Here is a 26,216-nt window from a genome sequence, read left to right on the forward strand (position 1 = left end):
ACTGAATCTGCGCCTTACTAGGTTGGAGTCTCTGGTGAGGAGCTTCACCTATGTGCCTCAGTTTCCTCATGAAGAGGATGATACGGAGATAATGTTCCCTGTCATGTTGAGTTGTAACAATTACACAAAAATGCCCTTTGCAAAGTGCTCACCAGAAGTATGAAGTGATAATAATTATCCTTAGCATGGGAAACATTCAAGCAGAGAAAGACACAATTTCTGCCAGTTTGATTGTCATAACTTCCAGGTTGTCTCCACATATGACGTCATTAAATTGTTATTATTATTATTATTTGAGATGAGTCTTTCTCTGTTGCCCAGCTAGGCTGGAGTGCAGTGGTGTGATCCTGGCTCACTGCAACCTCTGCCTCCTGGGTTTAAGTGATTCTCCTGCCCCAGCCTCCCTAGTAGCTGGGACTACAGGCGCAGGCCACCACGCCCAGCTAATTTTTATACTTTTAGTAGAGACGGGGTTTCACCATGTTGGCCAGGCTGGTCTCGATCTCCTAACCTCAAGTGATCTGCTCGCCTTGGCCTCCCAAAGTGCTGGGATTACAGGCATGAGCCACTGTGCCTGGTCTATGTTATTTAAATTAATAATTAACTTTACTCTTTAGGAGCAGGTCAAGTAAATGGGGATAAAACTTGTTTCGCTTATTAATTTAAATTGCCAGTGAAGCCTTTGGTCTCATCATGATGTTTTCCCTGCTAGGTTGTTTCAGAAAAAGCACATTTCACTTGTGGGAGAATTCTTGTGAGCGTCAATGGGGCTGGAGCCTAGTCAGGTCCGGGCTCTTTGGAGGGATGTGGTTGTGAAGACTAAGCACATGGGCAAGATGACCCTGCAGCCACTCCTGACTATGATAGCAGGCACAGGCACTCAAACGCGATCACCTTTCAGGGTTCTGCAAATCAACCTCATTTTGTGCCATCATCCATCTGGTTGTAAAATGAAGCTAAGAAAAATAACTTAATCTGAATTCTTAGGACAAAGGTGGACAGGGTTTTTCCTTTACCTATTTGTGTGTAAGGTAATATTTTCCTGGCTTGCTTTTAGTAGGCTTAAAGTTGTGGAAATGACATAGTTTTAAGGGGTAGTCAGTGGGTGGTCCTTCTCAAATGCAAAGGGAAACTGTAGCTACTATTTTCATGATAAAGTCACTGTCATACCTTATTCTCAATGGCTGCCATTACAACACATTTTTCATTTTGCTTGTAAAAGAAAAGGTGAAATTCAGCAAATGCCTCTGCTATGCAGACTCTTAGATTTGGAGAGAATTTGCAAAGCTCCAGTTTTCTCTTGGAAAGCTTATTCTGGTCATGGAGGTGGGGGTGGACTTAAAGTTTTCACCTTTCCCATGAAGATGGTTTTATGAGAACTTGATTAATTGGGACTTGAAGGAAGCCTCTTTTTTTGGGTTCTATCTTTAAGGCCCAAGGCAACAAGGTTTTCGTGTGGGGAACTGAAATTTCAGTTCAAAGCACATTAATCAGAAAATATTTCATAATGCTAGGACATAGGCTGGCATAGCTGATATACTTTAGAACAGGACAGTAATTTATTCTAGGATTGCTTTATATAGGTTTACAGATGGCTTAAATGTTGTGGCTCAGGTGTGAGATCTAGCACATATTTACTACAAAGACAATAATCAAGATGTAATTTTTGGTCTTAGCTCTGTCTTTGCCTCACCCCAGACAAGACATACACTTCCTCTTGTTATCTCTGTCTGAATCAGCAATGATGATACTATGAGTTATGCATCCCACCCAAATGCCAACGGGATAAAGGAGATGACATTTATAGAATACCTGCGCTCTTTAGAATGTATTCTCTAAGCAAAAGCCTTAAGCATTATATTCTGGAAATTATTCTGCAACTGCCCACCAACCTCTTCAAGCCCCAATAAAATACTCATCCTTCCAAAATAGCTTTTCCTGTTGAACGTCACCCATTCCAGTCACGTCTTTATACTTTTAGCACCTTAGCATCATATTCACATTGTATATTTCACTTTTGATCCACCACTTTATAACATCATCTCTCTAGTTGCCCACACTAGAAACCTCAGCACCCTCCTGGCCCCTCCCTCCCACTTGCTGTGTCTCCAGCTAGTGACACAATCTAATCTGTTTCAGTGTGTCCTGGGACCCACAGCACTGTCACAGGCTCAGCGCTTTGACATTTTTCACCTGGTTGTCTCCACTGCCCACTCACAGACCTTTGTCACTCTAGCCTGGCCCCTTTCCAATTCATCCTTCTCTGTGCTTCTGAAAGATCTGTTAAAAACATAAATCTGATCCTATCTGCTCTTTTCTTAAAATCCTTTAAACTCCTTGGCTTAGCACATAAGACAGTGCTTTTTCTGGTTGCTAGCTCCCTTTCTGGGCACTCCCTTTGGCATCCCCCGTTCCATGGTAAGTCTTTCAAGAGGGAGGATGCTTGAGTTGAGTCATGAAGTCCCCTCAAAATTATTCCAAGAAGAGCTCCCTTTGTTTTCCTGGCTTTGTGCTTTTGAGCTTTTGCACACATAGTTTCTTCTGCCTTCAGTGTCCTCTCCTTACCTAGTCATTCTTAATGGCTTTAACATTTAGCTTAAGCAACACGTCTACCAAGAAGACTTCAAGGAACCTCCCTCACCCCTTTCCCATCTGCTGTAGATCCTCATCCAGTGAACTCCCACAGAACCATGTAAATGGCTTTGTAAAAACTCATCATTCTGTACCATAGCCATTCATGAATTTTGTCTACTGCTCATGATAAGCTGTAGATTCTGTAAAGGCTGGGATTGTACTTTTTGATTTTATATCAAAATCTAGCATCTACCTTAGAGCCAGGCACAAAGCAGGTCCTCAGTAAATGCCTGCCAAATGAATAGATAAAATTATTACTCTGGGCCAGACGCGGTGGCTCCCAACTGTAATCCTAGCACTTTGGGAGGCACTTTGGGCAGATCACGAGGTCAGGAGCTCAAGACCAGCCTGACCAACATGGTGAAACCGTCTCTCTACTGAAAATACAAAAATTAGCCATGTGTGGTGGCATGCCCCTATAATCCCAGCTACTCAGGAGGCTGAGGCAGGAGAATTGCTTGAACCTGGAAGGCGGAGGTTGCAGTGAGCCAAGATTGTACCACTGCACTCCAGTCTAGGCAACAGAGTGAGGCTCTGTCTAAAAAAAAAGGATTGCTCTGGATGGGTGACCAAGGAACAGCAGAGGATCAAAAGCTGCAGCAACTTTAGGGCTTGTAGATAATCTATGACTCAAGAAGTCTACATCATTATGGCCAAAAACAGACCATTGTATTGAGTCTCAAATATTATCCAAAGCTCCTTATTTTTACTAAAACATAGATTTTTCAGTTTTCCATATTAATAAATTATTTCTTTTTTAATTGAAAATATTTTCTTGGCCATGCACAGTTGCTTACACCTGTAATCCCAGCACTTCAGGAGGCCGAGGTGAGTGGATCACCTGAGGTCAGGAGTTTGAGACCAGCCTGGCCAACATGAGAAACCCCTTCTCTACTAAAAATACAAAATTAGCTGGGTGTGGTAGTGCATGCCTGTAATCCAAGCTACTCGGGAGGATGAGGCAGGAGAATCACTTGAACAAGGGAGTCGGAAGCTGTGGTGAGCCAAGATCGCACCATTGTACCCCAGCCTGGGCAACAAGAGCAAAACTCTGTCTCAAAAAAAAAAAAAAAAATTTTTTTTTTCTTGGTTGAGATCTCTCTTCACAAGTCTTTTCCAAGGAAAATTTTTCTCACTTACCACCTACAAGCCATAACAAAGCTTAAAGATAACTCATAAATTCATTGTCACAGAATCAAGAAAACCAGAACAGGCAAATTGAAATGTGCAATTTGTTTACCATCAGATGAACTTAGGGGTGCCCACAGCTGCAGAATCTCAGGGTTAGAAGGACTTCTGATGTTGTTGGAGACAGAAGGACTTACTTTCCTGTCCCCTTTCTATGGCTCCTTCTAACAACAGGAATGAATTGACAGTGATCCATTCACAGAGGGAAAAGTATTCATATATAAGAAACCTGGATCCAGAGCAGCTCTCACTCAACCAAATTCTGTGGCCAAAGCAAGCGAGGTAAAGATTTTCATTCAGCAGGTAAAGAAACACCTGCAGTGATGCAGGCAAGACACACTCTTGCCTAGGTGTCTAGAAAGGGCATCTTTAAAAAACAATATTTATGTGTATACACTAGGTATATATATTTTTGGGGTACATGTGAATTTTTTTTTTCTTGAGATGATGTCTCACTCTGTTGCCCAGGCTAGAGTGCAGTGAGTGGCACAATTTTGGCTTACTGCAGCCTCGACCTCCTGAGCTCAAGTGATCCTTCCCACTTTAGCCCTTCCAAATAGCTAGGACTACAGGCATACACTACTACACACAGCTACTTTTTGTATTTTTTATAGAGATGGAGTTCCACCATCTTGCCCAGGCTGGTCTTGAACTCCTAGGCTCAAGCGATCCACCAGCCTCAGCCTCCCAAAGTGCTGGGACTACAGGTGTGATCCACTGCGCCCAGTTCATGTGATGCTTTGATACAAGCATACGATAGGTAACAATCATATCAGGATAACTGAGGGCATCCTTGACCTCATTTCTTTGTGTTAGGGACATCCCAATTATACTCTTTTAGTTATTTTAAAATACATATTAAATTATTTCTTACTGTAGTCACCCTGTTGTTCTATCAAATAATAGATCTTATTCATTCTATGTTTTCACCCATTAACCATCCCAGCATCCTCCTGCCCTCCCCTGCGATGCTTCCAAGCCTCTAGTAATCATCATTCTACTATCTCCATGAGTTCAAGTGTTTTAATTTTTAGCTCCCGTCTTTCTGTGACTGGCTTATTTCACTTAACATAATATCCTCTGGTTCCACCCATGTTGTTGCAAATGATAAGATTTCATTCTATTTTATGGCTGAACAGTATGCCATTGTGTATATGTACCTTATTTTCTTGATCTATTCATCTGTTGATAAGCACTTGGGTTTGCTTCCAAATGCTGGATATTGTGCACAGTGCTGCAACAAACAGGAGTACAGATATCTCTTCAATATATTGATTTCCGTTCTTTTGGTTATATACCTAGCAGTGGGATTGCTGGATCATTTACATTCCCACCTTGTACGAAGGTTCTCCTTTCTCCACATCCTCATCAGCATTCATTATTGCCTGTGTTTTGGATATAAGCCATTCTAAGTGGGGTGAGATGACATCTCACTGTGGTTTTGATTTGCATTTCCCTGATAATTACTGACGTTGAGCCATTTTCCATATACCTGTTGGCCATTTGTATGTCTTCTTTTGAGAAATCCCTATGAAGATCTTTTGCCCATTTTTAACTGGATTATTAGAAACAGCATCTTTTGAAGGCCCAGGAAAAACTCAACCCCTCACAACAATTTCCAATCATTCCCAGGCACTGGTTCCCAGGAATGGCCTGGAGCAAGCACGGTTTCACTGAGGAAAGGCCAGGGCCAGCTGAGCCAGCAGAGCAATCGGTAGGCTCACACAGCTTGTGAGGTGTATTTATAAGGTCCCTTGGCTTCCCTGAAGGGAAGGCTTCCGTATTATGCAGTAGTTTAGAGCTTGGGTTCTGGGACCAGAGCAACCTGCATTCAAATCTTTATTCTGCTATTTGCTAGCCATGTAAGTTATTTAACCTGTCCCAGCCTCAGTTTCCTCATTTGCAAAATGGGGGAAAGTAGTTTTCACACTTCAGTACTGTATGCCTGGTACACAATAAGTGGTCAGCTAACAGAAGTTATCATTATTATCATTAGCTATTTACGATCATCGAAAGTAACACAAACCTACTGTAATTCTAATTCATAGGCTACCTAGGCCAAATAATTTTTCCAGACTTTCAAAATGACATAAACCGAAAGGCTGATTGAAGAAGTGTTGCTCAAATGCCCTGCCACCCTATTTAGAGCAGATAATTTGTGTCTCCACATGGCCTACAGTTCCATTCTTAGTTTTTATTCTCAGTATTAAAAGGCTGCTTTCTCTTACGAAACAGGAATCAGGAAGCTGCGGCATGAGCGGTACACACAGTCTGGTATCCACGGCCCCCCTTCCCTGTCCATGCTTTACTGTGAATTATCCTGATGTTTGGGTGGCCTCACATGGGCGTCTTCAGCTGACTGAGAAAGTAAGATTCCTAGACTGGATTACAGAGGCAGCTGGCAGCCTTTCAGCTCAATTCTATTTTATAAAGTCTATAAATTTACTCAGAATCCAGTTACCAGCTGGTAGGGGGTGTATAAAACCATGGAGTTACAGAAGAGAAAAAAGAGTAATTCGATTGAGATTTATCCAAAGGATTTAAAATGTGATTTACCTGTGGGCCAGTTCCTGGTTTCAAGTGAAAACCAAAAACCAGTTCCAGGTTCACTATTTTTTCCTCATTTTCTTCAGGTTCACCTCCTGAGTCCTAAAACAGGAAACCAAGCACCAATTATCCTAGATGTTGTTTTTACTTCTCATGTAAAGAAGATGATATCTTAGCACTAGTTTTTCTTTTTTCTTCTATTCTAATCCATTAACTTTTAGTTATTTTGGATTAAGCTACAAATGATAATTACATCAAGCAAGAGAAATGACATATTATGCCTTTTAGAACTTTGCCAAATGATTTATTTCATGCAGTTCAAATTGAATGTCACTGTCTTACATTTATCACAATGCATCTTGCATTGTACAATTTTACCCTAGAAATGCACTTAGCACCTTGAGATGCATTGTGAGATTTCAACTTGAGAGGTTCGCAACACATAGGGCATTTACAAGCTATTCCCGAAGAGGAATTACGCAGTGGATGGAGGACGCAAATGTGGATGGAGGATGAAGCAGAGGAGCAAAACGAATCTTTGAGGGCTTAGAGATGAAAAACTATAGCTGTTAGTGAATAAGTAAAGTTCTGTATATGAATTGCAAGTATTTACTGATTTTAAACAAATTATGCCATATTCCTTTAGAGTAGATTCAAAATGTTAAGTATACTAATATGTTATTCAAACAGTAAACCTCCCATCCCCTGTGAAAGTGATGACTGAGCGCTCCAGGGTATGAATGCTCTCAGTGTCTTACACGTTGAAAAGTATCCAGGCCCAGGTGGGAGGCCACAGGACCTCGCCTGCAATGTTGGCACTTAGAACTCCTAGCCACTAAAGTGAGGTGTGTTGTTCTTATCATGAACGAATTGTTAATATTTCAACTTGTGGGGAACAAGGGTGTTCAATTTATACACATCCCTTGCTTCAAAAGGCCTTTTGTTAGACAGATATGATGAAATTTCACTTCAAACAACCATTTCCGACATTGGCAAATTTAGGTGTGGATGCAGCAGGTGCATGTGTCAATAAAGGTAGCGTTAGTGTCCGTAAGAAAAACCTTACTTACCTTAATTAGCGGTGGGAAGTGAAACAAGTTTATGTAATCATGGGTTAATTTCTCAATGGCTGACTGTAAAAAAAAAAAATCATATGACTTTATTAATGATCCAACAATACCAAGAGAAGATTAAAATCATTGGGTACAAACAAAAACATTCCTTATTTACCTAGTTCATAAAATATCTTGGGGGCATTAATATCCAACGTCTATTGAGAATAAATCTCATTGTCCAAAGCAGCGTAGGTGGTTTGTAATTATTTAAAGGACCAGAAATTTTTAAAAATTATTTTTTCTTTTGGAGACCGGGTCTCATTCTACCGTGCAGGCTGGAGTGCAGTAACACTATCATAACTCACCGCAGCCTTGAACTCCTGAGCTCAAGAGATTCTTCCATCTCAGCCTCCCAAGTGGCTGGGACTCAGGCACACACCACCACACCAGCTAATTTATTTTATTTTATTTTTTGTAGAGATGGGGTCTTGCTCTGTTGCCCAGGCTGGTCTTGAAATCCTGGCCTCCTGCTTTGACCTCTCAAAGCACTGGGATTACAGGGATGAGGCCAAGAAAAGGAAGACATTTTAAAGATGTTGAACCTCAGACTAAGCAATAAATAAAACCATTTTTCAAACACTGGCAGAGTATAGTACTGAGAAGTGGATGTTTTAGGGTACAGAATACAGGTGCCACTCTGAGTAACGGTGAGAAAAGCAACATAGCACATGAGTATAACACCAGACTTTCAGGAAGGCTAGAATCTCACTAAAAGGTTGATTGCATTATAAGAACATTTCTATGGATCTGTGTCTAATATCCCCTCTGCCAATGAAACACAAAGAAATCTGAAAGGAAAGGAAGACAATTTATGATGATGTTTTGGATACTCAGCAGGCACAGTTCAGATTTTCTAAGAACTGATTGCGGAGAGAGTAAAAAAGTACCAACCTGAGAAAATTAGATGCATTTTATTTTAAAGCAAAATAAACACTGTTGACAGCTGACAATGTAATGAACACTTATTGGGTGTTCAATCCTACTTCTTACACTCAGCTCCTCCATACGAGGACTTGCAGGCTCAGAGAAGGGAGCCATGGTCAGGCTTAAAGGGAGTGACAAACACACAGCAAAAGAATGGGTCGGGGCTGGGTGTGGTGGCTCACATCTGTAATCCCAGCACTTTGGGACGCGGAGGTGGGCGGATCATGAGGTCAGAGGTTCGAGACCAGCCTGACCAACACGGTGAAGCCCTATCTCTACTAAAAATACAAAAATTAGCCAGGTGTGGTAGCCCGCGCCTGTAATTCCAGCTACTCAGGAGGCTGAGGCAGGAGAATCGCTTGAAACTGGGAGGCGGAGGTTGCAGTGAGCCAAGATTGCACCATTGCACTTCAGCCTGTGCAGCAGAGTAAGACTCCAGCTCAAAAAAAACAAACAAACAAACAAAAAAAGGATGGATATACTGCTCTACTGCTCCACTGTCCAGTTTGATCACCTACCATTCCATTTAAGGACTGAGAGACTCTTGGAGAAAGTACACAACAATTGTGCTTTTCAGTGAAAGTGCAAAGAATAAAGGATACATTCTTACCATCAGGCTGTGTGTGAGAAACACTTGAGACAAGGACCAGGAGGACTCCTCCAGTGTGGATATACTCATCCCCAAAGGCCCAGCTTGGAGCATTACTTATCTTGATCGCCCCGAGAGTCTATGCAGGGCCCTCCTAGAGTAAGTGCACATAACCCTTTCCCTTTATCTTTCCCTCTCATATAAACTTGTTGGAAATCCCCACGCTCTGGCTGAGTTTAGTGGTCACCTGTTGGCTGAGCCCCTACTGGGTAGCCATTCTTACATACAGCTCCAGCCTTGGCAGTAAGCCAGAGGGTCTGCATTCTACACTTTGGAGACTGCCCCTCTGTGAATGACTGTCTTTAGAAGCTCATGCAGACGCACTCAGGAGTTTGAGGGCAGTGTTAGGTTCCCCAGTAGATGTAGGCTACTCCTTCATTTGGAGCTCTGGGCAGACCCTCCGCAGAGGTCATAAAAAGAGGACATCACACTGCCCCACTCTTAGTGGGTCAAATAGTTTTGGTTTTTACTTTTAAGTGGCTGCTTCCAACAGGGCTTTTTATCTCTGCATGTTCCTTGGCTTCTCTGCAGGCTTAGACCCCTGTCCCTACCTTTTTTTTTTTGAGACAGGGTCTCACTCTATTGCCCAGGCTGTAGTGCAGTGGTGCAATCACGGTTCATGGCAGCCTCAACCGCTTGGACTCAAGCAATCCTCCCACCTCAACCTCCCAAGTAACTGGGACCACCACAGGCGTGCACCACATGCCTGGCTAATTTTTGCATTTTTTGCAGAGGCAAGGTTTTGCCATGTTGCCCAGTCTGGTCTTGAACTTCTGGGCTCAAGTGAGTTGCCCACCTTGATCCCCCAAAGTGCTGGGATTACAGGCATGAGCCACAGTGCCTGGCCCTTAGACCCTTTTGACCACTGATTCTATCTTAAAGCTTTTCCAATCTTTGGCTTTTGTAACAACATTATCTCCTCATTTCCTACTTTGTGGACACACATTCCTGCCTTCCTCTTCACCTTCCTGGCCAAACACATCCTTTCTGCCAAAGACAGAAAGCTTCCTAGCTGGAAGAAGACTTCTCTTGAGCAGGGTGTAGAGGTGGCTGTGCTTTCCTTTGTTTTATTATTACTTTTTAATGAGGTGAAATTCACATGCCATAAAATTAACCAGTACGTCTATCTAGTTCCAAAACATTTTCATCACCCCCAAAGGGGACTCTACTCCCATTAGGCAGTCAATAACCATTGCCTCCTCCCCCCAGAAGCTGGCAATCACTGATCGCTTTCTGTCTATGGATTCACCTATTCAGGATGTCTCATACAATATGTGACTTTTGTGTCTGGCTTCTTTCATTTAGCATCATGTTCAAGGCTCATCTATGCTGCGGCACATATCAGTGTGGAGTCCTAAGAAGTTAAGTAAGCTACAACAAGGAGGGGGTCCCAGGTGGGGGATAACAATTGTTCTGAGAGATGGCTAATCACAGGCAATCACAACAACCTGTTCCCAAATACCTCATTCTGTAAGTAACCCCAGCAGCATGACCTTGTCTGCACACCCTATCTGCACGTAGCCCCTCCAGTGTGATCTCATAAAACTTCCCTCAAGCCCCTGGCTCTTGGCACACAGCCCCTTCTCTGCTGTGCTGCCCACTGCACCCTTGCAACACATCTTCATACTTTCTGTAATAAATCTGCCTTTCTTTACCTATGACTGTCTTGGTAAATTATTTTACTGCCTGCGACAGCGGCCCCAGCCAGTCTGCCCACATCAATCAATACTTCATTGTGCTTTCCTTCTTGAGCCTGAGAACAGCCCTTTTACCTGTGGCATCTTCCTCTTCTCTCCATGCGCATTTTTGTTACACTGCAGTGCTTATTATTGTCTACATTTATACCCTCCTGTTTTTTCAAACCCCAGCCTTGCCTTTTTAATCCATTTTAAAACTTCCAGAAGCAAAGTGCAAACATGTCAATTCTCAATACTCCCGACAGCTGGTCATATTCCAGCTTTTCCCCCAGCCTGAAGTTGTAAGCTGTCCAGGATCTGGCCCCACCTTCTTTCCACTTCAGGTTCCATGCATTCTACTCATCACTCGTGTTCTGTAGACAGCTGTTTAAGCTACTCAGATCAGGACTCATCTTTTCTGTTTCTCCACATTCTCTTCCATTTCTCTTAACTCTTTATTCTCTCTGTCTAGATTAATGTTCTTTCCTTTCCTGGTCTACATTCCAAAATCTGTCATTCCTCCAAGATCCGGCTCAAGGGCTACCCACTCTGTGAAGTTTTCCCTTTCCGTCTCCCACCATGGCCTCTCCCAAGTCTGGGTAATGAATCGGTCCTTTCCTCCCAATTGCCAAGGAGATGCTGTATGCATTCCTTAACCACAGGTTTCTTTGACTCTTCATAGGCCCAGTCTCACAATTAGTAGCCATTCACTGAATTTGTTGAACAATAAACAATAAGTCTGGACTTTGCTTGCCTAAATGATACCTCTCAGCATGAAAGGGGTACTTAGATTATCCAGGGCCACCCTTGGAAAGATGTAAATCACTGAGGGCATCTGGTGAGGTATCCCAGCTCACCACCCCCTCTTCCGAACTGATCCTTAAGGAATACTGGTCCTTTTCAAAGATGGCAGGTGGGAAGGGGAGGTGGGAGCATCTTATATGGTATCTGCCAAATACGACAAGATTTACAAAATTTCTTTTTTGGAGCTCTGAAACATCTCTGTACTGCAGAAAATACTTTTTCCTACTGTGGCCCACCTAAGCCAGCATAGCTTTTAGGATGGACTTGCCCACAACCCGAGGCTGGGATTACATTCTTTGCCAGCCTTTGAGAAATACGCTATGCATGGGTTTTCCTGTCCTTCTTCTAGGAGAGAGAAGACAGCAAGGTCCTCTTTCTGTTGTGGAGATGTTCTCTGGTGGGTGAGTGCTAAGCTGTTATGCGAAAGGTGCTGAGAGTCTGTGAGGATGTTTCTTCCTGGACCTAGGGTCCGCAGAATGAAATGAATGGGCTCTCTTTGGGTCTTAATGGGGATTTCTCTAGAAAGGTCAGTATGGGTAGCTCTGAGATAGGGATTAGTTGGCATGCTGGTAGAGCCTTTGTGAAGGTGTGGATTTGGACAGGAGGCTGCTTTTTCTTTTTTTTTTGAGACGGAGTCTCGCTCTGTCGCCCAGGCTGGAGTGCAGTGGCCGGATCTCAGCTCACTACAAGCTCCGCCTCCCGGGTTTACGCCATTCTCCTGCCTCAGCCTCCCAAGTAGCTGGGACTACAGGCGCCCGCCACCTCGCCCAACTAGTTTTTTGTATTTTTTAGTAGAGACGGGGTTTCACCATGTTAGCCAGGATGGTCTCGATCTCCTGACCTCGTGATCCGCCCATCTCGGCCTCCCAAAGTGCTGGGATTACAGGCTTGAGCCACCGCGCCCGGCTATGGAGGCTGCTTTTTCTAAATTTTCTCCTTTATTCTGTGTCTCTTCTTTCTAACCTATACATGCTGGTCCATCTACCCACACTGGAATGGGGGTGCGGGTTTGGGGAGCAAACTTGATTTTATTCTAAGATGTCTCTTGAAATAAGATTAATCACAATGACCACACAATGCCAGCAATTGTTATTCAGTTTAAGTTGCTAAGTTGAAAAAACAAAAACAAACAAACAAAAAACCATGACCACAACCACCACAGTGAACACAGAGGTTTAGCTTTGAAACTACTCAACACTTAAGTTTTGGGGGAAATGGTAGAATTTCCTGAGTAAGTGGGGATTAAAACACATGAAGGTGGCGTCTGTTCCAGGTCATAATGACAAAAATTACAAATGCCTTTAGGTTACTGCATTGGCTTATGTTTCCCTCTGGCCATGCAGAAATTCCGGGGTCCTTAGGGATTCCTGATGGACTTTTGTCTGTCTAGAATTAAACTGAGTCACCTCCTGCTATTCCGGGTGGATGGCTGTTTTCCAGGCACCACACTGCCTTTGTGGTATTTTTTACAGCTGTCATTTACCATTATCTCATAAGCAGTATTTGTTTTCTCCACCAGATTAGAGACTTCCTGAGGACAGGGGGTGATATTCAGGTATCTCCCTGTGACTCCTACTATACCACGTATACATCTTTTTGCTGTTGGATTATGAGGAAGGAATAGGGGTGCTTGGGGGCGGCCACTGATTATCAACTGGTGTAAGCATTTCAGCACAGTAATGACCAGCATAGCACCGTTTCCATCTGCAGCCCTTAACGTTTGATCTGCTGCATAGTAGGAGCTCAGTAAAGATTTGTTGATGGAGGTCAGGCGTGGTGGCTCATGCCTGTAATCCCAGCACTTTGGGAGGCCGAGGTGGATGGATCATTTGAAGTCAGGAGCTCGAGACCAGCCTGGAAAACATGGTGAAACCCCATCTCTACTAAAAATACAAAAATTAGCTGGGTGTGGTGGCACACCTCTGTAATCCCAGCTACTTGGGAGGCTGAGGCAGGAGAATCGCTTGAACCCAGGAGGTGGAGGGTGCAGTGAGCCGAGATCACGCCTATGAACTCTAGCCTGGGCAACAGAGCAAGACTCTGTCTCAAAAAAAAAAAAAAAAAAAAAAAAAAGATTTGCTGATGGAATGTTCTCCCTTTCTGAGGTACCTTGAAGTGAATGATATGCCCCTTGGAGACAATGCCCATGTCTTTCAGGTCTTCTTCCTCCAGCAGCAGTAGCCGCTTCCCTGTAATGTTGTTTTCTTTAAACAAGCTTGCATATACACTCATCTCTGCTGAAGAGTCACCTGAAGGAAGTGATTAGAAAGCAGTATAAAATTAGACGAAATCACATCCAAAACAAAGTTAACTCCATGAATTAAGAAGGTAACTTATTCCACTTGCCTTTTCTGACGAGCTGCTGAACCCAACAATACTGTGAAAGAGAGGACACATATGGTTTTGAAGATTCACACATGGTCAGTGGCCGGTCTTCACAGTAAACATAGTTTTCAATAGATCAAAATAGCTTTAATTCCTGGCTCAACCACAGAGGTAAAATAGAAGACTTTCTCTTTGTAGTTTTAAAACCTCAAGCTTTCAAATGGGAGATATCCCTCTCTTCGGGGGTCTTGGACAGTTAAAAGACCATTGGTTTTCCTCCTTCTTTGGGAGATATTTTTAAATCCTTTCAAGAGGGTTCTTACTTATAGTGATTTTTCCATTTATGTGCCAGTGGCCCCCTGGATTGCTGAGGGGCACCAGTTTACTCAGGAATTGTATGAGTTCTAGGGACCACACAGCAGTGGACGGAAGGAATCTTCTGTTCTAGGCCAGGTTGTGAAGTAGCCACGTGGCCCCGGCCAAGTCAAAGTATGGAGCTTCCTATGTAGAATGAGGAGACTGGACCCAGTGACCCTTAGTCCCTGTATATCACAGGGCCTGGGTTTACTGGTGGCCTCTCACAGTACCTTGGTGAGGGGAGAAGGATGGGAGGGCAGACTCAGTCCCTCTGATTCTCTGGGGGAGCCCTCAACTCTGGAATTTTATTTAAGTGGCCTGGAAACCACTCAACCTCAGAGAAAAGACTAAAAATAGCTGTTAGAACTCAGTGCTTTTTAAAAAATTTCTTTTCAAATGAGAGGGAAACTTTGCAGCGAGGGATAAAGAGATTACATCCAGGCTTGTGAATAAAGGAGACCCTGAGTCCTCTTTCCTTGTTAAGCAAGGCTGGCAGGAAAGTGAGACTCACTGGGGCTCAGTGAATGGGAAGAAATAGTGGCAACTGGTGCCAAGTTTCCTTACCCTATGGAAGCCGAAGAGGTTAGCTAATGTTGAAAGCAGGTGCACTTCAAAAGAATACAAAGGGCAGAGAGGGAAATGCCTGGGCCCAAAACCAGGTTGAGCTAGGTAAACAGATCTTTTGAGGAGTTTCCAGTAGCTAGTCTGCACTTCGTGGCACCTGGTCTGTTCCCTGGGCTGGAGCCCAAACCCACTAAGGCTCACATTACATCTTTTGTTTTTTTCGTTTTAATTTAGCGATACCCTGAGCTTGTTAAATAGACCTGGATAGGCATAAGTCCCTGAGTTTTATAGAACTTAAAACAATTTTTTTTTTTTTTTTGAGATGGAGCCTTGCTCTGTTGCCCAGGCTGGAGTGCAATGGTGTGATCTTGGCTCACTGCAACCTCCACCTTCCATGTTCAAGTGATTGTCTTGCCTCAGCTTCCCAAGTAGCTGGGATTATAGGCATCTGCCACCACATCTGGCTCATTTTTGTATTTTTAGAAGAGATGGGGTTTCACCATGTGGGCCAGGCTGGTCTCGAACTCCTGACCTCAAGTGGTCCTCCTGCCTCGGCCTCCCAAAGTGCTGGGATTACAGGCTACCTCGCCCAGCCTAGTCCCCGAGTTTTCTCATCAGGAATTTTCTTACCTGTTTTGTCCCTAAGAAAATAGATATGGTGATGTAACTGACTAAGTTGGATTGTTTCTCAGGGTTTCTATCAAGAATGCAGAGTGCAGGACTTCCTTTGGATTTCAATAGTCTGAGTGCAGCCTCTCAAAAACATAGAGCTTATCTGGCTAAAGCTATCGGGAATGACTGGGCGTGCTTGTGTCTATTCCCACTTGGGAGGCCAGAGTAAGGCTGGCAAATATGATGCCTCGCTTTCAAACAGGCCTGAGGTAGAAGCAAAGCCAGTTCAGTGGTGTCCCAGTTCAGTTCAGTCCAGCACTGCCTTGACAAGATCCTCCTCTACCACGGCTCAAGGCCATCCCTGTTTTTTAAAAAAGATTTAAGATCACTTTTTTCTCAAGTATGTTCGTTTGTTTCCCCGAGCTGCCACTTTAATTTCCTCATTGGTATTTGTTATTGTATTCTGGAATACTTTCAGAGCAAATAGGAAGGTAGAACCCACTTAGAAGAGTTGCAGATACTTGCTTTACTCTTGAGGCCTTATTTTCAATCATTATTGCATTAAAAACAGAAAAAAGGCCAGGTGCAGTGGCTCACACCTGTAATCCCAGCACTTTGGGAGGCGAGGCGGGCAGATCACTTGAGGTCAGAAGTTTGAGACCAGCCTGACCAACACGGTGAAACCCCGTCTCTACTAAAAATACAAAAATTAGCCAGGCGTGCTGGTGGGCACCTATAGTCTTAGCTACTCAGGAGGCTGAGGCAGGAGAATTGCTTGAACCTCAGGAGGTGGAGGTTGCAGTGAGCTGAGATTGCACCACTGCACTCCAGCCTGGGCGACAGAGCGAGACTCTGTCTCAAAAAAAAAAAAAAAAAAAAAAAAAATTGTCAACTTCTCCTAGTTAGACTTTCCTAAGGCCCAATCTGTTTACCTAAAAACTTAGGGACAAATTTATGAAATACCTGCCCAAGTCAAATAAGGCATGAATACAAAGAGCTTACCACATCGTCTTCTGTCCATGCACCAATTTCAAAGGAAGGCAGCAGCTGCATGGGAAATATGCATGAAACGAAAAAAAAGTAATATTATCATTGTCTTTTTGGTTCATCCTCTTGTCTCACTCTTTTAGCTCTCAGTTGCTGCTCTGGCTTGGTTCCTCCTGCAGGTTGGGTTGAATGGAAAACAGTTTCCCTGACCTTAAGAGGCAGTTCTCAGTGCTCCAGTAATGTTCACCAATCTCTCAGTAACAATTCATGTACTTTGGAAGCTGTTTCATATTCCTCTGTTGGTACATGGTTTTTACATCCCACAATAAGGCCTCAGCCGTCAAGACATTTCTGACCTTTTCTCAGAGACCCAGAGTCTTCCTCAGAGTTCTCAGCCAACATGAGGACTATTGGATTAACAATGAAAATTCTAAAGCAACCACTTAGTAACCAGATGATGTATTATGCCTATGCTCAAGAGAAATTTCTAAGTGTTTAAAGATCTCATTTGCACAATATTTTAAAAACCAGATGTTAGCACCCATGGATGAAGAAGGACATGGGAAATTGGTACGGTCCTAAGAAACCCAGGCTGTAGAGTTGCTCTAACTAAAACAGATTAAAATACCTCCCTATGAGGTTCACAAGTGCAAACGAAGATGTCTCCAGAGGACTTCAGCCTGCACCATTTTCAGAGCCAAAGAGCTCCTTACTCTCTTCAATATATGCCCCATGGCCATCTAAATAATAAATGCTTATATAATTTTTAGAAGTCTGTGTGTCCTATAGGTCGAATTCGAGTTTGGTACAGCTATTAGCTTTAACTAGCCTAACTTGACCCCCCAAAATGAATTGCTCATGAGATAATATGGCAAAGCGTCACTCATCTTCTGTTACAAATAATATTTTCTTGTGAGTTTCAAAAAAAGAAGTTGAGTTTGGTTGCTTTTACTGTTAGTATAAAAATCAGAGGGTAGGTGAGTTAACCTTTCTAACTTACAGGTATTTTGTACCCACATGCTCAAAATTCTGCTAGAAAAGGCACAGCCCCTGCCTTCAAGGAGCTTTTAATTTAACTGGGGCTAATACAGGTATAAATTATACCTGGGGGACTCCAAGGCCATGTGAATCTTGGTTTACTTAATGCCTAACATAGGGTCTGGCATACGATATCTGGTGAATTTTTGTTGAGTCATTTTAAACAATGAATAAAATTAAAGGGTGCATTTACTGGAATGCTAAGTTCTCTAGCATAGAGTTCAATATCTATGGGTATACCATAGAGAGATGTATTCACAAAGGGGTTCGTAAAATAAGATGGGAGAATGGAGGGCAGCACGGCTTGAGCTGGGTCCTGCAACACAAGAAGAGAGGTGATTCTGGGTAAAGAGAAGCAACAAGGCCAAACCTGGCATGGCGGGAGAGGGAGGTACAGGAGGGAAGGATGGGAATGGAAGGCAACGAGTTCATGTTGGAGGAAAAAGGGGAAATGAGGCAGACAGAGTGGGGAGGCAAGCGGAAAATCCCACTACTGAAATGGACATGAATGTGCAGGGTTGCAGTATTTATAGACAAGTTGCCAGGACATAAAGTATACACTGAAATCGATCCTGTTCTGAGTACACTCTGCTACCTGCATGTGCTTCCCTTCCCTCCAGGGTTGCCTTTGCCTCCTCGGAAACACTTGAGGTGGGTAGGAATCATCACACACAGTCACCTGCTTTAATAATGGGGAAAGGAGAAAGACTTGAGGAATAGAATCTAAAGCCGAACTGGATCAAAGAAAATATATGACAATTTTGTCTCTTCACAGGGCAGCTGGACACAGCTGCAGAATCATGCCATTCCCTTCTCCCATCACAGAAGCAAACGTGAAATATGGAACTTTTTTGGTTCGTTCAAGAAACAACAGTCTGAGTTACAGAAATATTTTCCTGCATCATGGCTCACTTTTATAGAAACTGGGATGGGGGGAGGGGATGTGTAGTGTTATTTTTATAAAATTCCCAAATGTTGTGCTAAACAAAATTGAGAAATAAGTATTTTTTGAATAGAATAGAAGTTGTAAATGAAATAACTAATCACAACCAGAATCTTTGGTTTTAATGTCAAAAGGAGAGGGGGTTGGTTGCACACTGAGGATGGTTCTCCAATACGATGCCTAGGGAAAGGCACTGGCTTCATTCAGCTGGATGCTCACTCCAGCAGGATTCTTTGCACAATGCTTGCAAAGATCAGTGAGAGGAAGGCTGGAGCCAGGCATTGCTTCATGACGGTTTGAATTTGGCAAGACAGGGGATAAGAGTTAATGATCTCCAGCCACAGAGTGGCTTACCATTTCCTTTATGTTTTCTGTACCTTGTTAACATATCAGTGTATCTGCTGTAGGATGAGTTCTAAGCCTTTCTTTCTTTGGGGAATAAAAAAAATCCACCCCATGACTGTCTCATCACTTTACAAATTTATTATTTACACTCCCACTGACTTTAGGAGAGAAAAGCTAACACTTGTGTCCATGCGTGTGACAACGATTCCTTCAAAGGACGTTGGGAATCCAATCTAACGGGGATCTTATATACACAGCAACACATAACAAAGGGATTTACTGTCAAAACGTTTATTGCAAAATGGAGTCTTAGAACAAAGGAAAGCAAAGCAAAGTTCACATCAAAATGAAATGTATGACACCAACTTGGATTTCTGAATACACTGTGGACTTTGTGCTGGAATATCAAATTCCAACTATAAAATCAGTAACTGAATAGTCTTACCACACAAGAGTAAAATTTAATCTTCCATACAAACATTATACAAGATATTTGGCATAGGACTTGCTCAGAATAACATTGCAATAGAATAATTGAGAAAAAGTTTTTGTTAAAAAAACAATAAAGTGATAATGCCATCTATTCAAAGCTCACACTCAAAGAATATAAATATTTTCTATTATTTAGTACAAAAATTTTAAGAGTGCAAAAGCAGTATGTGCAGTGTATCATTTCTGACATTAATAGATATACTATTCTGCACACAATATAAAATAATTAATGTAGGTGCTTGGAACTCTAGTTTGAAGTAAATAATCACATGCCAGGAAGCTCCTCACAGGCGACAGAGTGCAAACAAAGGTGGAGTCTGAGAAAACATGGCTAGTCTTCTAGATGTCCTGATGGACACTCATTTTTCATCATAGAAATGCTGTATCTAGAGCTGTCAGGCTATGCTACAATCGAGAGAAGAGAATAGATTTTTATGTCTGGCAATGCTTAACATCTAAACAGGAAAACAGTCTTACTCAAAAGCAGCAAAAGGTGCCTGATTATAGAAAATTTATGCTCTATTACATATATGTGATATGATGAAACTCTGCTACTTTCAAAAGGCTGCAATAAGTCTAGTACAATAAAATTTTTTAAGTATTAATATTTAACTCAGAATAAGTTTTAAAACTGTCTTTCATAAAACTCTTACCATTCAAATGAAAACTCTGAAAAATAAAATTATATGCACAGTAATTCTGGGAGAAGTCATTCTGGATCACTCCTAAACACTCCCCTATCCCCAATTCCTTGATTTTTAATGGAGATCAAGTTTGACTACCTTAGCTAGTGTTTAAAAGTCTAACAAATTCACTGCATGTTAAAAATCACTGGTTAAAAACCCACCCTCAACATTTCCAGAGCATCAAAAACAGTGAGCTATATGCTTTCAACTTCTTTTCACTGGTTATGTAAAATAGTAAAATGTAATTTTGCTTTCAAAAATGATGGGTAGAAAAAGAGGCTTTAAGTTAACCTATAGAATTGCAGCTACCTCAATGAGATTTTTTTTTTTTTTCTATTTATTGTGGAATCATTGTAATGGGAGAGTGACCTGCCCCGGTGGATTTGGCTGTTTCAAGTTGCCACCAGCATTCCTAAGGAGAAAGAAACCATTTCCCCGTAGGGAAATGGTGCTTTAAGATAAAGCCATGAAACCCACAAAATTCAGGTTGTATGTTGCTGTAATTCTAAAAATACATTTTTTTTTTTTTTGACTTGGGTAATTTTGTTCAGGAGAAAAATAATTAGACACGAAACTCTAAAGCTTCTGGATTTGATAAGTTTATCAGTGGGGAAGGGACAATGCTACTGGGTTTTATTTGTTTATTTATTTGAGATGGAGTCTCGCTCTGTCCCCCAGGCTGGAGTGTACTGGTGCGATCTCGGCTCACTGCAACCTCCGCCTCCCAGGTTCAAGTGATTCTCCTGCCTCAGCCTCCCTACTGGCTGGGGTTACAGGCATGTGCCACCACACCCAGCTAATTTTTGTATTTTTAGTCGCAACAGGGTTTTACCATGTTGGCCAGGCTTGTCTCGAACCCCTGACCTCAGGTGATCTGCCCACCTCGGCCTCCCAAAGTGCTGGGATTATAGGTGTGAGCCACCGCGCCCAGCCCCTTTTGGATGGAAGACTTTACGGAGCAAACTGTCCCTGGCATTCATAATGTTACTATTCCGGGCCACTGGGCACCAAACACCATCCCAGTTGCTGTGACAACCAAAAATGTGCCCTAGTCCCAACACTCTCAAACACCAGTAGGTGACAGCAGCACCCCAGTTGAGAATGACTAGGAGGGTCTCATCAAATTCTACAAGATAACTTCATGAATTAAGAAAAAAAGATGAAAGGTGAGACATTTTCAGTTGCATGTCCCTGATAATTACTACAACAACTGAGAGATTTAATTCTCATTTTGAATTTTTACATTTCTGTTTCTTTTAACCCTTCTCTTTCTAAATGTACATTTTTGTAAATCAAGTAATTAGAACTAAATCCAACACTGATAATGGCCATTTCAAAAACTGGTCTGAAAAGTGAATTAGAAGCTGTATAATTAATATCATCATTAGAAATTTTGCATATGGTAATAAACATTCCTTTTTAAAATTAATAGAATCTAAAGTCTTCCAAATGATCTTTACAGATAGAATGAGAACACTATAAAATTCTGATTATATGATTGAGATTTCAGGGATGTTTTAACATGTTCAAACCACTAGAAGGATACTGATTTGGAACAGAAAGTAACAGAGCCAATGTCACATGGTAGTGATCAATAGTCCGGTTCTACGAGGAGAACAGTTTTAAGCTCTTCACCGAGGCCAGTTCTGCTGTATTTGAAATCCTTGCAGGCTCTTGGTGGCAGAGTATTGAGCTGTAACCATCTCTGGAATACTGGTGAGGAAAATAGCAGCAGTAAAGAAATGAGGAAAATATTACCTAATTAATGATAAAGTTAGGTCCAGTATAGAGTCCTGTTATTTTTCTCTTTGGCCCTATTTGGCAGCTTTTATTAATGCAACAGAACTTTATGTATAATCATATGGATTTATTAAGAAAAAAATGTCCATTTCATTCAGTTCATATGTTCTAAATGTATTGCTGCTCATTCTTAAATGAGAAGCAAGGTTTACATTCTTACATAAAGTGCAGAGATCCCGAAGTTAGCCCCAGAGATCCCCTTGCCTTTTTCAGCCTTGCTCAAATGTTACATTATCAGTGGCGCCTTTCCTGATCATACTTTAAAAACCTCAACATTCACCCATGGGCCTTATCTTCCTTCCCGGCTTCATTTTTTGGCGTATACTTATCAAATGTGAACATATGATGCATTTGCTTTATTTATCATCAATCTTCACTCACTGCCATGTAAGCTCTGTGAGTGCAAAGATTTTCATCTAGCTATCTTCCAGAACAGTGTCTGGCACAGAGAAGGAGCTCAATGAATATGTGCTGAATGAATGACTATATCTTTGCCTTGTAAACCCCATGCTATTGGCTGTCTCCTCAGGTGGCTGACCACTGCACCCCAGGGCATGCTGGAAAGACAGGAGTCCCAAGCCCTCCCTTCTACTCTACTCCAAGCTTTTCTGCTTGGGTGCATTGACTCAAGTCAGATAGTACTTCTCTATGTCTGAGCACAGACAGGCTGTGTTCCTGTATTTGTATATGCGTGTGAATAGACAGAGAAACTAGTAGCATGGGTATGTGGGGGAATCCATCTTTTAGGGAAAGGTTTGTCTGCTCTTTCTGCATTTAGTCTCACCTCAGACCAGGTTAACCTGGCCAGGGCTCATAGTTTTCAAAGAGCAACAGAAGAAATCTATTTAGCTTACATTCTAAGAATGTTCTCGTTATCTTTCCTGAAAGCTCTCCACTTTTAATTTCATCCCACACCACAGAGAAAATATTATTTGAAACTGATAGTTTTCCGGAAGGTTACTGAAATCACTTATTTTTCAGTGTCTTCACTGGCACCATTCGTAGCAGCTAACATTAACTAGCCACTTTGCATGGGCCTGGTGCTGTGTTAAGTGCTTTACATATATTATTTCTTTTCATCTGCACAATGATCCTTTCAAGTAGGTACTATTACTATTCCCATGTGGAAGATCAGCAAACAGACACACAGAGATTAAATAATTTGCCCAAGGTTGTTGAGCAACTGGGCCCAGGATTCTGAGTGACAGTCAGACTCTGATCCCTTTCTTCATCACTATGCCACCTAGGCTGCTGTACACCTCACACCCAGAACATTCTATTAGTTATTTCTCCCCAAATGAAGCTGGCACAGCATACTGATCATTATGTGGTATTTTTCAGCTCTCAAGGGGCATTAGAAACATGTCACGCTTCAAATTCTAAGAGGCTTTTAATGATCAAATGTAGTTAGAAATACTATTAGATGGTATCTATGATGATGTCGTTTCTTAAAACTTCCATAAAAAGAACGACCAAAAATGTTTTGGTTTAATAGTCAAATAATGACACTCCTTTCTAATTTAGATTGAAACAAGTCTTAGTTATTTTGCCTCTTAATATATATAAATAAAAGTGTTTTATCATTTAAACAAGCTTTGACAAATAGGTGATAAAATTCTGAGAATATCCCTGGCTAGCCAGGTTTTCAGAGTACTCCCTGTATCTACTTCTAAAACACCAACATTATGAAGCAGGGTTAAAACAAAAAACAACTCTGGTAGGCTAAACTTGATATGGAAAGGACCTGTGTTTCTGCCTAAGTGAGGATAACTTATCTTTACTATTTCTTTTGTAATATTTAATTTCCTCTTTAAAATAGCTGAGCATATGTTTAGAATCCAGGATTATTATGCCCCTCTAAAAAACAAACGCCCACGCATACACCACTTGCTGGAAAATCCAGGAGAGGCATGAATTAACCCCCTGGAAGCATCCCCTTAAGACCACGTCTTTCTCTTTGTATAAAGCACAAGCACAGCCTTAAATGACAGTGTGTTGTTAAGAAGCTTCCATGGCCAGCAGTGGTATGAAAGTTTGCAACATCTGCTGTTGGTTTCAAATCAGAGTATTTTTCCTTCAAATACACTACTGAGAACACTGCTCAGGCTTTACTTTGAGCAGCTGTGCTATTTAGTACTAAAAATTCTCAGCATTTAGGTATTTCTGAAGAGCATTTTGTTATAACCTTCTTTCATCTCAGTATTTTTGTTGTTGGATTTTGTACTATCAATTCTTTCTTTCTTTCTTTCTTTCTTTTGGTTTTTGAGACAGGGTCTTGTTCTCTTGCCCAGGCTAGGTGCCATCATGACTCACTGCAGCCCTGACTGATGGCTAGGTCTCAAGCAATCCTCCTGCCTTGTCCTCCCAAGTATCTGGGACTACAGGTGTGTGCTACCATGCCAGCTACTTTTTTAATTATTAGTAGAGACGAGATCTTACTATGTTGCTCAGGCCAACCATTTCTGATATTATAGTGTACTGCTATAAGAAAAAAAAGTAAGTCACAGAATACTATGTGTCAAAGAACAATTAGGAGTTAAGAGTGCTTGTTCAAAATGTACGTTTTAAAAAACGATTTGAATAAAGGAAATAAAGTAAAATACAAACTAAAAGGTACTCATTAAAAAAGAAAAAGCCAGAATGTCATTACTTTAAAAGTCCTATATTGTATATAGAATCACAAATTTCTATAATCAGGCACCGCATTTGCTGATTCATAAATATACTTCTTTGGCTTAATTCTCCCCCCATTTTTCTGTAAGCAAAAATAAATCAAAAGTAGAATTGATAAGAAATTACGGTCATGTAAATGTGATTGGCCTAAAATGCAGTGCTTGGTTTTCTGCCTCCTTACTTGTTTTTGTACAGACTGAGATAAACAAATTACTTTTGTGTTTTCCAAACGTTTTTGATTTTATTACTTTGCTTTCTGCTTTCATTCACTATTATCCATGTCATTATCCTCCTCCTCACCGTCATCATCATCATCATCGTCACCTTCTGACAAGTCAAAATCACTGAACCCCAGAGCCATGTTGACTTTCTTCCCCCTTCTCTTAGATGTGGTTTTGGAAGAATTCTGCTTGGCTTGCATGTTTATCTGCATCCCAGAATGCATCACAGCTCCTGCTTTGTTCATTGAGAAGATATCCCCAAAGCCCATCAGCATCATGGCCTGCAGACTTGGGTTCATGCCATGGCCCTCCCCGTTACTTGTTGCTGTGATCTGACATGACATCTCTGCACTGTTTGACTCCTCTGTTTTAGATTCAAAGTAAGACTCCTCAGACATTCTTGCAGCAAGAGGCAAGAGAAGCTATCAAAAGGGAAGAAAGGACAGAAGTAAAAAGAGAAATTAGGACCAATTTAAATCAGGAAAATAGATACCACAAAATTAGTTGGCACTACACAGGAGGTAAATGATTAGTGAAATAAATGAATGTAGGGAATTATGTGAGAATGTATTTAATGGCAGATTTGGCTCCAGCATATTTGCCATAATTTATGACTGACAGGATAAATCACAACCAAAAGTTTGCAAAGCACCACAGCAAGCCAAATTTCAAATGGAAAAGAAGTTGCAAGTTTTAAGCCCTCATTTTGCTTAAAACCAAATAGTTTTTAGGATTTATCTTAACTTTTCCCAATTTCACTTTCACAAGGAAACATTTAGTTAACCATTATATTTTTTAAAAAAGAAATTAAGCAGAGATTCATTCTCAAATGAAAAATTAAGAAACTTTATGCCCAAAAGATAAGCTTAGAGAAAGCACAAAAAACAGTTCAGCAGTCAATACAGTTCTAGGGAAATGTGGGTTGTTGACTACCTTTTTATCTGGATTAGTGCTCTGAATATACACTAAAATTTAGTCTAGAATTCACTTGCTTCCACTTATTTATTTATTGTAGCCAGAACTGATGTAATACTATTTATTCAAATTATTAAATAATTCACTTGTGAACAAATTCTAGATGCTGTCTCTCACATTTAAGTTAGACGTAAGTATGTAAACACATGAAAACTAGGAAGAAAGGAGGAAAATAGTGTTAATTTAGATTGTTCTAATATGCTCTAATATTCAAGTTTTCCTCTTTCAACAGAACTTTTTTCTTAAGATGTCACTGCTCACAGTGGTCACAGACATTTATCTTCTACTTTATGTAATTATTTTGAACAGCCAACTTATTCCCATAAATGTTTGGGCATATCCATTTTAGGGGTAAAACTGTTAGGATATGAAAAACGTTACTGCCTCTTCTTTTGAGAAATAAGCAAATCAAGGCTTATGTTTTTGGCATAGTTTCAATATGGATACATTTATGATAAATAATGTACAAATAATATACTGGGATGACCTCTATATTCTGGTACCTAGTATTCAGGATCAATTTCCTAATTTTTTTTTTTTTTTTGAGACGGAGTCTCACACTGTTTCCCGGGCTGGAGTGCAGTGGCGCTATCCCGGCTCACTGCAAGCTCCGCCTTCCAGGTTCAAGCAATTCTCCTGCCTCAGCCTCCCGAGTTGCTGG

General features: G+C 41.4%; 1 protein-coding gene across 3 annotated transcripts in view; it reads right to left on the reverse strand.

Moving 5' to 3' along the window:
- Window positions 1–26,216, reverse strand: part of MAP3K20 (mitogen-activated protein kinase kinase kinase 20) — a 191,095-nt gene that overhangs the window by 21,262 nt on the left and 143,617 nt on the right. For 2 of the 3 annotated variants that reach the window (XM_010377577.2, XM_010377578.2), the window contains exons 12-16: window positions 16,398–16,442; window positions 13,884–13,914; window positions 13,647–13,786; window positions 7,440–7,502; window positions 6,379–6,471 (exon numbers count right to left, since the gene is read on the reverse strand). In XM_010377577.2, coding sequence (XP_010375879.1) covers window positions 6,379–6,471; window positions 7,440–7,502; window positions 13,647–13,786; window positions 13,884–13,914; window positions 16,398–16,442 — 372 coding nt within the window. Of the gene's footprint in view, window positions 1–6,378; window positions 6,472–7,439; window positions 7,503–13,646; window positions 13,787–13,883; window positions 13,915–16,397; window positions 16,443–18,983; window positions 25,003–26,216 lie in introns of those variants that run through there. The other variant, XM_010377580.2, reaches the window with a different exon arrangement.

The sequence above is a fragment of the Rhinopithecus roxellana genome, chromosome 14 (genome assembly GCF_007565055.1).
Source record: "Rhinopithecus roxellana isolate Shanxi Qingling chromosome 14, ASM756505v1, whole genome shotgun sequence".
NCBI classification, from domain to species: domain Eukaryota; kingdom Metazoa; phylum Chordata; class Mammalia; order Primates; family Cercopithecidae; genus Rhinopithecus; species Rhinopithecus roxellana.